The 15,131-nt window shown below is 36.8% G+C and overlaps 1 protein-coding gene across 1 annotated transcript in view; it reads left to right on the top strand.

Annotated features, from left to right (window-relative positions):
* adcy2a (adenylate cyclase 2a) overlaps positions 1–15,131 on the top strand; it is a 149,279-nt gene that overhangs the window by 117,551 nt on the left and 16,597 nt on the right. Inside the window, exons 5-18 of the mRNA XM_017700855.2 lie at positions 1,315–1,463; positions 3,518–3,629; positions 3,841–3,968; positions 6,510–6,668; positions 6,765–6,897; positions 8,137–8,313; positions 8,574–8,617; positions 8,735–8,815; positions 8,916–8,985; positions 9,733–9,830; positions 10,182–10,266; positions 11,684–11,821; positions 13,334–13,453; positions 14,884–15,068. Coding sequence (XP_017556344.1) covers positions 1,315–1,463; positions 3,518–3,629; positions 3,841–3,968; positions 6,510–6,668; positions 6,765–6,897; positions 8,137–8,313; positions 8,574–8,617; positions 8,735–8,815; positions 8,916–8,985; positions 9,733–9,830; positions 10,182–10,266; positions 11,684–11,821; positions 13,334–13,453; positions 14,884–15,068 — 1,679 coding nt within the window. The remainder of the gene's footprint in view (positions 1–1,314; positions 1,464–3,517; positions 3,630–3,840; positions 3,969–6,509; positions 6,669–6,764; positions 6,898–8,136; positions 8,314–8,573; positions 8,618–8,734; positions 8,816–8,915; positions 8,986–9,732; positions 9,831–10,181; positions 10,267–11,683; positions 11,822–13,333; positions 13,454–14,883; positions 15,069–15,131) is intronic.

Consider the following 15,131-nt stretch of genomic DNA (forward strand, 5'->3'; position numbering starts at 1 on the left):
TAATAAATAGTTTTGAAGTTAAAATGAATTTCACTTGCTAATAATTATTAGACACAAATCTACCTCACCTAGTATATGAGAACATTCAAATAACACTAAGCAGAGAAATGAACCACCATAGCTGCCAAACAGGCTCTGTAGCATCAGATTAGACAAATTTACATAATTAATAGAGGAGCTAAATTAGATATTGAAAGAGGTGCTCTCAGTTTCATTACTGAAAAAAGTCCAGTATGTAACTCAATTATACAGTTATGCATAATGATGGCTTCTGGCAGTTACTCTGAGCATGAATTTGACTCTGACTCAGTGTGTACCTGGAGAAGGTATCAGCTTTTGCCTTTAACACATATAAATTTACCCTCTCTCAAAGCATCTTTTGTGAAAAATCACACTGTCTAATTTGTTCAAAACTGTTCTGCTGTAATGTGCGCAAATATATATCGGGACTAATGTCCAGAGGGCTCCTCTTCCTCACTAAATTATTAACAAAGCACCTGTAGACTTTTTTAGTGTGTGCTTTGCATTTTAAATCTGAATGAGGACGTGCTTTGCTTTATGTTTTGATTGCTGCTGTAAAGCAGTAATATTTTGTATCACTTGTATTAAACATTGACAGTTTAACTTAAATTATAATAAACTTATACTTTTCTGAGGATATAGTGGATATTATCAGTGCTAAAAGAACACTGAATAACCACATTTCATTACATAATTAGCCTTGTTTAATTGTGTTTAGTGCAGTGCCATACGTACATTTTTTAAAATAATAATTGTATTCATAGTACTTTTTTAATATACTGTATTGGGGCCTTTTTCTTTTGCAGCTTATTAGACAAGCTCTTGAAAAACTTATCATATCATATATCGAGATAATGTTTTGAAGTTTTGTGACATTTCTGCCATATTGCCCACTCCTGCTGCTACTGTACTTATAAATATATTTGCCTTCATGAATTCATTGGTTTTGAATAATATGAAGAAAGCTTGATAAAAAAAATTAATTAAGAAATGAATCATGTCCAGAATGGTAAATAAGTGGTAGATGATTACCAAATTAAAGCTGTAATAATGCTATAATAAATTTTGGCTCTCAAAATTTGCCCCATATTTGCACACCAGCACTCAGTTTTAAGGAAGATACTATGATCACAACAAATACCTTGTAGATAATTTAGTATCTAATATTAAAGCCTTTGAATAAAAAGGCAAATAATATGATCAGTGATTGTGAGTTTAATGTTGGCATAATTGATTAGGGTTGTGGAACTTCAGTCTCCTCTGACTGCATGCCTGTCTGGTTTATGTGTTTAGGAGCGTCTGCTGTTGTCCCTGCTGCCAGCTCACATAGCCCGGGTAATGAAGGCTGAGATTATTCAAAGGCTCCAAGGCCCTAACTTTGGCCAGGTGGAGAACACCAACAACTTCCACAACCTTTACGTGCAGAGGCACACCAATGTCAGGTACCTCTCTCCCCCCATGTGCTCACTGTCTCTTTCACACACACTCACGCACAACCCTGAAGCAGGGATGAATATTTTTGCCCTCGCTCACAAACTGAATGTTAATGAATTTGCGAGCAAACTGAAAAGTTCCATGTAGGTTTTTTATGTGCATCTTGAAGGACGCCTGAAAGAGAATGTGGATATAGCACAATCTAACACTATATAACAATATATAACACAATATAACACTATCGAAGATGTAATTATTTTTGATCTAGACTCACTTTTGTTATGCTTACCTAAAAAGCCAGTGAGGAGTGGAAAAGTACTAGGACGTACTTTGAGTAAAAACATGAGTACTGTGTCAGAATATTTCTCAAATAACAGTGTGGAGCCAATATTTACATATAAAATATGTAAAAAATAAATGTTTTAATAAATAAAGTTGAAGTTGTCTTTGTTTTGTGGTGCATAATGCACCAGAAATGAAGAATGAAATTAGCACCTTGCACTTGAGATGCATATTGACTAGCTCACAAGTTGACTGACTCAGGACTTAAGGTTCGTCTTGCTATGGTCATGCATGGTCATTACGGCAGTGTGTTTTTCTGCAGCTTACAGCAGTGGCAGCGTCAATAGGTAAGCTTTAGGTAAAGAGCCTCTCGTTATAGCAATCAAACCCTTTAGTCTGCTGGACTGAAGCATTGCACACAGTAAGCATAGTGTTCAAAGGAAAGAAGCGGACCAACTTGAAACAGCGGCAAATGTGCTAGCTGGCATGATAGCTAGTTTAGCTGAAGCTATCATCTAATCTAGCTGAGGTTTTAATAAGTTATAGGTCACGTTCCTTTAAAACTTTATAAAGGTTCCGCTGGGTTGGCTATTATTGTTGTATAAACTACAGACTGACCAACCATTTCAAACGATCTTGCCTCTTTCCTTTAAATGTTGCATTTACTGTGTAAAGTTCTTCAGGTCTTTAAGACAGAAGGTTTTCTATAATGAAAGGCTTGATATTTGAAGCCATGTCAAACTTGCCATGTTTCAGTAGTTCCCTTTTGTTCATTGTAAAGTAGCTAATAACAAGACTCAACTTAAATTCTCTACCAAAGACACAAGACTTTACTCAGACTCGCACCCCAGACTCAAATCTCGACTCAGACTCTCACCTCTGAGGCTCAACTCAGACCACATTCAGTAGAACACAACTGATTGGCAAGAGAAAAATAGAAAACTCTCCTGGGTTTAGAGATTGGTAACAAATGGAAATGTAGTTGAGTAAAAGTGCTAATTTTCAGTAGTACTCGAGTACAAATCTTCCAAAATAATGCTTCACTAAGTGTATTAAAGAAGACAAATACTCAAGTACCTTCCACCCCTGATTAAAGTAAAATAAAGTAGACTTCTGTTTGCGTTTCTCCACTGAATGATAAAATACTGAGCCTGCAGTCTGTATTTTTCTCCAGTCTTCCTTGGAGCTGATTTGCTGAGCCTTTTCTTTAGCCCCCTTTCAGTTCTAGTTTATATTGAGGGGTTTTGGAAGACAGTGTATTTGTCACACTGAGTTAGTGCAGTCTTGAGAACATCATCTGTTCTTAGTGTAAGTACTAGAGGCCAAAGTGTAGTGCCAATGCTCCTTATGTGGCCCATTTTCTGTGAGTTATACTGTGTCGCATTATACAAGGGGCATTTGAGGACTCTAATGCACCGTGGCATTTTGGAGTAGCAAGATCTTTCTCTCTGAGTGGAGATGGGTAGATTCAGGTGTTGTAAGTAGTAGGGGATATTGTTTATGCTAGTTTTAACTGATGCTTACTAGTGGCTTCTTTTTAAATGTGCAAAATAAAATGTAAATACCACAGTCGCTTTGGTAGTGCATTGAATAAAATAATGGCTTTGCTAGCCCTACAAAATGCATGGACAATAACATTTAATTTTTAATATTTAATCTTTCCTGTGTTATATAATAAGTTGAAGAACACTTTTACTCAAACAAACACAAACATAATTCACACATTTAGTATTTATCAATCTGTGCCTTATTTCTAAGAGAACATGATGTTTTCTTTCAGTATTTTGTATGCTGATATTGTTGGCTTCACTCGCTTGGCCAGCGACTGCTCTCCTGGAGAGCTGGTCCACATGCTGAATGAGCTTTTTGGCAAATTTGATCAGATTGCCAAGGTAAGCCGCCAGTGGTCTTGATATTAATCCAATGTAATGGTGTAGTATGACTCATGCTTTATTCCCTGATGTTTCTGACCCTGTAGGCTTCTACAAATCTCTCTCGATCCAGAAACACAATTCAGAACATGTCACATGTGTTGTAGAGTAAATAGCTTGTTCTTCCAAATGTTAATGCTGAGACTGATGCCAATGTTTGCAATTTTCTTAGGAAAATGAATGTATGAGAATCAAGATTCTTGGGGACTGCTATTACTGTGTGTCTGGTCTCCCTGAGTCGTTGCCTAACCATGCCAAAAACTGTGTGAAAATGGGCCTGGACATGTGTGAGGCCATCAAGTAAGTCCCTTTGATTTGCATTGTAATGTCCCTCTATTTGATGTTCAAGGGATGTTCAGTGAAAATGCAATTTACTCATTTTCCACTTGCGTCAGATATAGTCGATCAAGAAAGTTGTGTTTGGTGTCCATTGAAAACTTGAAATCAGTTTGAGTGAGTTGAGATATGTTCTGGGAATCAGGTTTTAGAGTCTGTTGTTTTTATTGGAGTATTCTAGTGTTTGTTAGCTACATTAGCCTCATAGCTCCAGAGCTAAACCGATGAAAGCTACATTTGGATTCCAAACATGACTTGGCTGATCAGCTACATCTGGGGTAAGTGTAAAAGTTTGTGATTTTTAGCCAAACCTGTCACTTACAAATATTTTATGTATAGTTCAGTGTGCAACATATACAGTACTGTGCAAAAGCAACTTTTATCTCTGTATATTACAATATATTTTATATATTATTTGTTATATGTAGTACTATATTTTTAGAATATTATTGTGTTTAGCAAATGCCCACTTAGTGCCCAGATAAATAGGTTTTTAAAATATAGTTTTCTTATTGCCTTAACTTTTATATTGTACTATATATACATACTTGAAAATATCAGTCAACTTTAAATGTTTTACTCAGTTATGTATGTGATATTATAAATGTTGGGCATTTTGTGGTCATTTACTGAAGCTTTCTATTGAGTTTTCATCCTTAAGTCTACACATATAAGAGTTGCATGTTCCTATGGACAGAAGCTGTAACACAAGTTTGGGATTTTAATGTAGTTTATTTGGCATAGAATGGGCAAATACTTGTGCGTGGCAAATATCTAAATACAATTAAAATTATGTTAAGATGGTGGGAAATGCTGCAAGTGGCCCAAGGCTCTTGCTGTCCCTGCCTGTCCCTGCCTGTCCCTCAGAGTCCAAGCCTGATAGGCCTGAGCTGTGGTTCTGAGTAGAACTTGATGTCTGGCTATCCTGATAATGACTTGAGGGTCACAGAGGTCAGTGCATGTGAAATGAGTGGTGCTGCATTCTGACTCAGCCTGTTTTTATCTCATCGTCCTGTTTAGCCGCAGTGCCACAGAATGATATCTCTATATTACTTGACTGGCTGGTAATTTGCTATGGAGAGAAAACTTGGAGAGAGTGGAAGATTGTTATTGCCTTGAATTCTGTGATTAGTTGTTTCTGAGTCCTTATTTTGAGATACAGTAGTTATATTGCAGGGGAAATAAGACAATAGTACCATTATTGCGATATGTACATTTACCAGCTATGTAATTAAAAATACATTGTTGCTGCTTGTGCATCCTTGTAGACCTTGGACTTTTACTCACTTGCCACTTAATAAGGTTCATATACCACTAGGCCTGTGTGATGGAATGATGTAAATGAAATGGACATTGTCGTCTGACATAACGCAAATCAGCGTGTTGGGAAAGAGAATTGATGTGAAACTAGAGATTTAACTTTAAACAGCTTGCTTAATACTGTAAATAATATGATGATATTAAATAATGTTTATGTGGAATGTTTTTTATTCCCTTTAACATTTAAGTCAGTGAATGACGACAGGCATTAATAAGATATTATGCTAAGGCAGACCAAATTGGTCTGGATGAGTTGTTTTTTTCTAAAAAGCTTCATGATTTCCCACAGACATATTTAGCTGAATTCTATAATGTCTCCTTTTATCAGTAGTATGTGGACATGGCTTAGAAACTGTCTCAAGCAGACTAAGCAGTCTCCATAGTGTCTCCACAAGGGGGAGTTGGTTTTGTGTACATCATTTAAGGAGAAGAAAGAACCCATGTATGAACCAACACCAGCAGGATCTTACTAATGCACATTTGAAATCACATATTATTAAATTGAACTTATTACCAAAAAGTTGTTACTTAATATTATATATAGTCCATGTCCCAAAAATATCCAGTCTAGTGCAGTTTTTGTGGTCAGAAACAGACTGTTGGTGAGGGGATAGAGTTTGGCTAATTCAAACCAGTCTGTACAACACCAAAGTAGAATTACAAGGTAGAGATTTCAAATAAAGTGGCCAGTGAGTGTTTATGATAAAATGTGCCTGCAGTGCACATATTTTCTACATAAATAACAAACAAAAAATTTCGGAATTCATGCAGGGTGCTGTGAGCCTGGACTCTATTATCCGTGTTTAGACCTTATTTGGTATTTCTAACCATGACCTTTGCAAAAATATTTACTGGAATAGCTTTTCTTTACTATGTAACCTTTCTCCTTGGAAGGGTTACTGTTTCAGCATTAAAGCTAACCTTAGACGGCATAACAAAAAAACTCCTGTAGGGAACAAGGCAGATAAACATGGTCATGGTTTTCCATTCTCTTTAGCTTTGTGCTCCATTGCACACTTTTGATATTTCAACCTGGACTTGGAAACAACTGAAAAAACATTGCAAAAGGCCAGACTCATTTCAAAAGGTCACATATGCTTCTGGAGTTTGCATGTGAGTTCAAAGCTGGTGAGATGTGTGCATGTGAAAGGGTTTCTAACCAACCATTGGGCTTTCGTCCTTTAGGAAAGTGCGAGACGCCACCTGTGTGGACATTAACATGCGAGTGGGGGTTCACTCTGGCAACGTGCTTTGTGGAGTCATTGGCCTCCAGAAGTGGCAGTATGATGTCTGGTCACATGATGTGACACTAGCCAATCACATGGAGGCTGGTGGTGTACCAGGGTATGATTGCTTAGTTCATCTCTTTTTGTATTGTCAATAAAAGTTGATTTCACACTGCAGTAATACTTGATTTTTGTTTATTCATGTAATCAACAGACGTGTTCACATAACTTCTGTGACACTGGAGCACCTGAATGGGGCATATAAAGTGGAGGACGGCTATGGCCAGGAACGGGACCCTTATCTGAAAGAACATGGGGTTGTGACTTATCTAGTGATCAACCCTAAGGTAGATCAACTAACACAACTCACTTTGGACAAAGTAGAGGAAATCTAACCATCAGTGCATTGAACTTATAACTCTAGCATTCTTATTGTCATTTTGTTGTACTACTATTTCCATATTGACAATTTAAATTTAAAAGCTTTAAATGACAAATGTGTGAGGAATAATCAATATAAAATTTAGTGGTGTCAGAGTTAATGTGTTAATAATGCGTTAACATGACAAATGATTAACACTGTTTACGTATTTTCCCAGTTTAACCCTTTAAATCATGCTTATTTGCACTGTGAAGCCCAGCTGTTCATACACTGTATGTTCTTATGACTCCACCACTGTTGCCCTCTCATTCAAATACAGCTTTTAAAAGACTAATTCCATTCATAGCTCTCTTGATTAACATTATCTGTAGCTACTGCAATATGGTGAATTAGTTTATCACAAGAGTACAACAATTCTGAAGTATCATTTACAAAAGACATTGCTGATAATGGCAAAAATTAATCAGTAATTTGTCAGACTAGACAGTGCTCTATATATAAATCACCCACCAACAAACTAACAAAAGCAGCAACAAACTAACTAAGCTACAGTTCTCCTCAACATGTAATGTAATGGAATGATAGCAAAAGAGTAACAATCACAGAGAAGTTGGATCCATTGACTCTGTGTAAGATCTATATGATATATACATTAGATATATATTGCTGCTGTCTGAAGAAAACCTTGTATCTCTGTCTTTTGTCATTTTTCAGTTTTGACATAATTTGAAAATGCCTGTTATTGTTTACATTGTGTGTAAATTTAATTCAGATAGTTTTTTTTTTGCACTCATATGGCTATAACAACATGCACTGCTTTTTAAATGAAAAATAGTTGTCTTTCTTTAGGCAAAAAATTAGAGGCAATAAGACAAATGCAGGTAATCATGATTAACTATACTAATGTCATTCATTTTGATTCATTATTTAAATTGTTTGAATAACCTAATGAAACATCATACTTGATATATCATACTTGTTTTACTGGTGGGAGTTACTGCATCTAAGGGCTGCACTGTTAGCATTTGTACAGTTATAGTTGCCAGGGTTAGACCAACACAGTCAGACAGCCTTTCTTGACTACCGCATCTTCTGACCTTATATTTTGTGAAATGTCCTTTTCAGTAATGGTGTATGTGTTAGTGGATATCCTGAATTCTACTCTTTTTGACACTTCTTTCATTACACTGTTTCTTTTGGACAGGCTGAGAGGAGGAGTCCCCAGCATCACTACAGACCTCGACACACTCTGGACGGGGCCAAGATGAGAGCATCAGTCAGAATGACTCGTTACCTGGAGTCCTGGGGGGCTGCCAAGCCCTTCGCCAACCTGCACCACCGGGACAGCATGACTAATGAGAACGGCAAAATTAACACAGCTGTGAGCCCCATGTCCATGGCACCATGTTGAGTTTCAGTGTGCAAAATACTAAACCAATTAATCCAATTAGGCATTCTGTAGCAGTTTGCATAATTAGATCCTATTCAATTATGTCTTCTAGTTTTTAAGCATTTCTGGTTAAACTGCTGTAAATAGATTGGAAGTCTTATATCTGTTTACTTGCCGTTCTGTTCATCTGTAGTGACCTTTAATATCGAGCATTTGCCTGACTCTGAAAGTGTATAATTTCATTTTAATAGGATGTGCCATTGGGTCAGTACCACTTTCAGAGGCGCTCAGAGAGGTACGACCTGTTCCCTTTTAAACATGCTGCAGTTGCTTTCTGTAAAGGTTAGTGAAATTTCACTCAGCTCATACTGTGAAAAAGTTCCTAAAGTATTCTCTGGCTTGCTTCTCACAGAACGAAATCTCAGAAGAAGCGATTTGAGGAGGAACTCAATGAAAGGATGATACGGACATTTGATGGCATCAATTCTCAAAAGTAGTTCCCAATGACATCATGGTCATTTACTGCTTCAATTTATGGAATGAACCTCAACCTAACCTAACCTCAAATGTACTTCTCATCCTGTATCTTTCAGACAATGGCTCAAATCTGAAGACATTCAGAGAATATCACTGTTTTTTCATAATAAAGCATTAGAAAAAGAGGTAAGTGAGGAAAATATATTTTCCAAAATCTCTTTGTGAAAATAGAAAGATTTCATAGTACAATGTAAAAAAAAAAATAAAGACACTACAAAATTACCTTCACCGGCCATTTCATTAGAAACTTGTATTCGTTTTTGGGTCCACCTTGCTGGTTTAAAGTTAGATACTGTCCATTTGCTGATGCACAGTTTGTGTTAGCCATCCTCCAGCCCTTCATCAATGATCAGACACAGATATATGTAAAAACCCCATAAGCACTGCTGTGTCTGATACACTCAAACCAGCACACTATTACACACCTACCATGTCAGTAACATAGTAGTTATTTAGTGGGCAGTTGTGGGCTGGAGATTAGGGAACCAGCCTTGTGACTGGAAGGTTGCTGGTTCAATCCCCTAAGCTGACAGGACATGACTGAAGTGCCTTTGACCAAGGCACCTAACCCTTAATTGCTCCCTGGACACTGTGGATAGGGCAAGTGTGCTTGCTGCCCCCTGATGTGTATGCTTTCTCTAATGTGTATGTGGGTGTTTCACTGATTAAATGAGGTGAATTTCTCAAGTGTGGGATTAAGAAAGGGTAACTTAACTGATAAACAGTAGTCCTGTGGTAAAATGAACAGCAGTTGAAAGTACAAGGAAGGTTTTCTAATCGGTTTCATCATGAGTTGTTTTTTTTTCCTGAATACAGATGTTTACGAATATCAACAAAGCCCACTGAATATTGTTACTTATTCTCTTTTTGTAGTACAGAGCAACAACCTTGCCTGCTTTCAAATACTACATCACCTGTGCCTGTTTGATCTTCTTCTGCATTTTTATTGTGCAGATTCTGGTCTTGCCAAAGTGAGTTTCTGTCTCCATTTTCATTAAAGTTAAACTGTGCAAAGTATGAGTGAAATCATAGAAAACATAAGGCTGAGGGCATATGGAGTAGAAGGTTATTTGGACAGTACTTGTTTGTGCATATAGAAAGTCTAGTAATGTTCCATGCAGTACCACTAATGTAGAGGGATGTAAGATGTGTGGCTTTAGATTAGTAAAATAATGAGCTCTGTTTATTCTGTTAATGGGCTTTGCTTGTGTTGGCTTCTAATAAACTTACCAAACATCTGCTATCAATTGCAGTTGTACAAAACCACTGAAATAATAAATTTTCCTTATGCTTACTGAGCTCTTGCTGTACTATCATTTCAGGACTGCTGTATTGGGCATCTCTTTTGGAATGTCCTTCCTCATTCTCTCCATGATTCTACTCATCTGCTTCATTGGCCATTTCTTGGTAAGCATCTTCACTTGGATAGTGTGAATAAGAAGTGGAGCTTTCAGTTGATTCAGTTTTTTTATTCAGTCTTGTGTCTTGAGATATTCTTAGGGCTTTCTCAACATGCAGAACTGTGCAAAAGCCAGAGACTATCCTTCATTTATTTAATTTCCAGTCATAACAATAATTAACTGCAAATAATTTTTCAGCATTGGGGAAAAAAAGTTGTTTAACAGAAAATTACACAGCTTTCATTCTTTTCAGGAGACTTGCTTCTAGTTGTTTTTAATAGAAATCTGCAGATTATATTTTTCCACATCTTCAAAGTTAAGTCTTAGAAGTTGGTTGGTTTTCTGCTGTTGTCTGCTGTTCTTTTCAACTTCTTGACAGCTACACATACTTTCAGAAGAGTTGTCTTCTCAGAGTGGAAGAAAATAAAGTTCTGCGGATTTTTTTCAGATCTAAAGCAAAGAGTGGAGCTTGATTTTCTCTTAAAGGTGGCTGTTTTGGTGGTCTTCCAGGTCTTGCACAATATTTTTATTAATGTTTTTACTTCTTTTAATTTGACTTTCCCTTCTCTTATAAAAGTGAATTATATCTATTCTCCTGTATCATAACTTGTACTTAGAGGCCATTTTAACTGGAAATTAATTCAATTTAAGGGCCTCATAGACAGATGCGTTTTTTAACTAGCTCTGCCAACTGTAGACAATTTTCTAGACTTGACAGCAAATGAAATTTCAGATTTATAGCTCATTGCTGTTACTTTACAGGGTGAGCATGCCATTTTCTGTAATCTTATCTAAAGTTGTTCATTAAAATTTTAAATGGACAGATTTATTGCTTTTTTTACTGTGAAATTACTTTTTTTAGCTCAGTATGTGGGAACATTCATAAAGATTTCAAAAGTTGGCCATCATCATTAGATTTCTCACTTGTGATCATTTCATCATGATATTACCCCTTCTTTTTCACATAAGTATAATTTGCAGGGATAAGATCAGATTCAAATGACAGGAAAGTGACACTGCAAAATCTGTTAAGCTATTTTGTGCTCTTGTTGAAAGTGCTGGAAGTTAAAATAATCGCTGTTGTGTTGCTGGGCGCCAATATACTCAATGTCTAATGTGTCATAAGTGTTCACAAGACAGCAGGTTTATTCCTCTCCTCTGTTTCTCAAGTTATTTTTAGTGCATTTGGGTTGTTTGGCAATATCCTACTGTTAGATTTATTTTTCTAAAGACATATTTTCCAGACAAAACTGTAACTAAAACAAAAACTATTTCCAGAATGTATTGCTACTTATTTTGTGGGGCAAATGTAAAGAATAAGTATGAAAAATAATTTACTTTTATTGGATTAATCACTTCTGACTGCCACATAAATCTGTTCGAGTGTACTTCCTGTCTAACTGACACTTCTCCTGTTTCTCCAGCACTGCAGTAAAACAGCCTCGGCATCATGGCTTTGGATCCTCCGATCCTCCAGCATCATTGCCGACAAGCCTTGGCCCCGCCTCACACTGACCATGGCAACCACCACCCTCATCCTGGTCATGGCCGTCTTCAACATGGCAAGTAACGTGTTAGTTGTTAGGGGTCAAGGTGTTATCAGCACTACTATACTCATAGATCAATTTATAGCACTGATTAAAAGTTTAATCACTACTCATTGAACATATATATCTCATTATCCTTGGTATTTTAATATATTGTTTGTGCTTAAATTCTTGGAATTTGTCTCTAGGACACATTAATGCCTATTCATCAATTTACATTTACAGTATTTAAATGATGCTCTTATCCAGAGCAGCTTACTTTGTTGTCCACTCAGAGAATGTATGTTTAGTTGATACAAGTAGATGAAAATACAGAAAAAAAAAACTTATGCAAAAGTTTGTGCACCCCAGATCAAATTATTTTTCAAAGAGAAAATAAGCACACCCACTACAGAGAACATGCTTCTGCACATTTTAATACACAATTACTGTTTTAACGTATAGGAAAATATTTGTACACAGGGTGGACAGTGTGATGGTTATGGGGGATTTTAAATTTAATGCTTATATGTTATGCGTAGCAAATACATACAAGTTGTGTCCTGTATTTTGTAAGTGCTTCTTTATTTCCAGAACACAAATTTTAAAATGTATTTTTGAAGTACCTCTTGAGAAAGAAGCTACTTGATAGAATGCCAAGAGTGTGTAAAGCTGCATCAGGGCAAAGGGGAGCTGCTTTGAAAAATCTAAAATGTTTTATTTAACACTTTCTTGGTCACTGCATAGTATCATGTCATTACATAGTTTTGATGCCATCACTATTATTCTAAAAAATGTAAAAAAAAAAAAAAAAAAAAAAGTGAAGAAAAGTGTGTCCAAACTTTTGACTGACATGCTAAACGTAACCGTATTTAAGACGTTATATACGTAAGTTCATAGATTGTCATTCACTTCCAAGTTAAACCAAGAATAAAAGGCAAAAATATTCATGCTACGGCTGAAACGTGTTGTACTTGGTCATTTTGGCTCAGCCTTCCATCCATCTGTAACTTGGCAGTGGGTGGCTGATTCTCCTCCAAACTCGGCCACCCCAGCAACCGTGCGTGTCACTATTTGTAAACACGCACTAGAAACGAGTTTCCCGTTGTCTGTCTTTAGTCAGCATGTCACTCAAATTCAAATCCGTGCTGTGCCGCTAGCTTTTCATTAAAACCCAGCATGATGTGAAAAGATAAGCCCCAAACCCGAGAAGGACGCACGCTGGGGTTTTGGATCATTGGTTTTAATCAGTTTTCTTTTGTTTTTCCATCAGCAAAAAAAATTGAGTCAGATAGCACTTCACAACTTCTGTTTATTTGTTTAGTTCCTCGAAGATGCTCCTTAGATAAGGTGAATTGTATATGAACGTACTTTATCCAAAAAGGAATAAAGACACAGTGTAGACAATAACATCCCCAGGCATCGTGACTTAATAGGCAGTAAAAAAAAAAGTGAGCTAACTGCTTTGGCATTTATTTGAAACAGTGTTTGCCGTTGTGCCCTATTCAAAATGACTGCTTGATACAGGAGCATCACTTTTCTTTTCAGTTCTTTCTGGAAGACAACCTGACACCTCCTCTACCCCTTTATAATATATCCAATGAAACACTATTGCAGCCTGATGGGCATCTAGTAGCTTACTTGGAGAAGAACAATTTCTACCTTCCTGTGAGTATTACCTTCAGTGTTGTCTTTCTAGAAAAAAAAGAGTCCTTGTTCTCATCACATTACATTTTTACACCAGGCATTATTATTCATTATTCATTAGGCCATGAGAAAGTCTGAAGCAAAGCCTGGAGACATGCAACTTACTACTGTATTTGTTTTGTAGCTTTAAGAAAAGTCCTAGGCTAGTAGTTGAATGATGTGAGGTGCCTATAGCATAATTTCTGTACAACTAGACAGTTACATCAAGCAATTCAGAATAAATAAAAGTTGCAAAACACGTTCAGTTACTCCACTAGTTAGCCAAATTAGCAGCTTATATATGCATTATATCATTCACAGGATAAAGTGACCAGCGACGTGTAATTTACATATTTGCAGCATTTGCATGTCACCTTAATATACTTCTCAAACTGACATTTAAATTTATATATCTGTCTTTTATCTTTATATTTATGGTGTATACACTATGTTTGAGTTTTTATCTGCTGTGGGTATGTTAAGCCTGTGAAATCGTGCTTATCCTATACTATCCTATACATTTCATACTTTGGGGCCCAAGTGAATCTTAGCTCTGTGTAAAATTGCAGGGTGTTTAGACTAACAAAGAATAATAAGTAGTGTTAAAATAGCTGTTACGGTAAGATGGCTAGTTAGTGCAGCTGGAGAGGGGGGGGGGGGCTCCTTTTTATTCACCCAGTAAACTCCAATAAAGGCTTCTGTTTTATTTTTTTGTCTGTTGATCCGGCGAACTCAGCTATTTTAAAGTCAATTGACACGATGTGTTATCAGAATTTAGATTTTGGGTTTGCACCTGTTGAAGCTGACAGAATGAGCTGCAAAACGCTTTACATAGTGCAACTCTTTTAGGCTTGAAGTTGAGTGAAAGTTTCACTATGTTTAAAAACTATGTCTATGTTTTCAGCTTTAGTCACACTGGACTGTTGCCTTCCTTTTTTCTTTGTTGAAGTGAGTAAAAATCAGGCGAGTACAGGCGGTACTTACGTAATGTGGTTTGGAGCGAACATATAGTTTGTCGTTTAGATTGCTTAGACATCAGAGACCGCGCTCGTTTTCTGTTGGCTCTCACTTCTGAGGTTCACAAATTTGCAGAGTTAAAGTTTGCTTAAATAAGCTCAGCACGAAGCAGATTTAACTGCTGCAGGAAGCCAATTAAGTTTTTACTTTCATATGTCCTTTCTCATTCAAGTGAATTGCACATTTTATTGTTCGGTGTGACTGCTGCTTTAGACTCAAAGTTAGAAAAAAGTTGTTGACAACATAGGATTTCAAACACATTGTGGACAAAGGGAACCAAGCATTACTGCAGTTGCCGTTGTCATTTCATTTATTGTCACCGTTACCATCACTTCAGTTTACATTATGGATGCTGTTTCCCATGTTTACGATGCTTGTGTTGCTCTCCTTGGCAGTATTTAATCTACAGCTGCATTCTGGGCCTCATCTCCTGTTCTGTATTCCTGAGAATCAACTACGAGCTGAAGATGCTCATCATGCTTACCGCAGTAGTGGCATACAACATCATCATTCTACAGACTCATGCCTCCCTCCTGGATGAGTACAGCAAGTTCCTTTACAAAACCGAGGTCCTGGAAAGGTAAGCTGGCTCTCTTATGATGAAGCAGGGATATAAATGCAGTGGCTCAATCTGTATCTGTGT

The sequence above is a fragment of the Pygocentrus nattereri genome, chromosome 3 (genome assembly GCF_015220715.1).
Source record: "Pygocentrus nattereri isolate fPygNat1 chromosome 3, fPygNat1.pri, whole genome shotgun sequence".
Classification (NCBI taxonomy): Eukaryota; Metazoa; Chordata; class Actinopteri; order Characiformes; family Serrasalmidae; genus Pygocentrus; species Pygocentrus nattereri.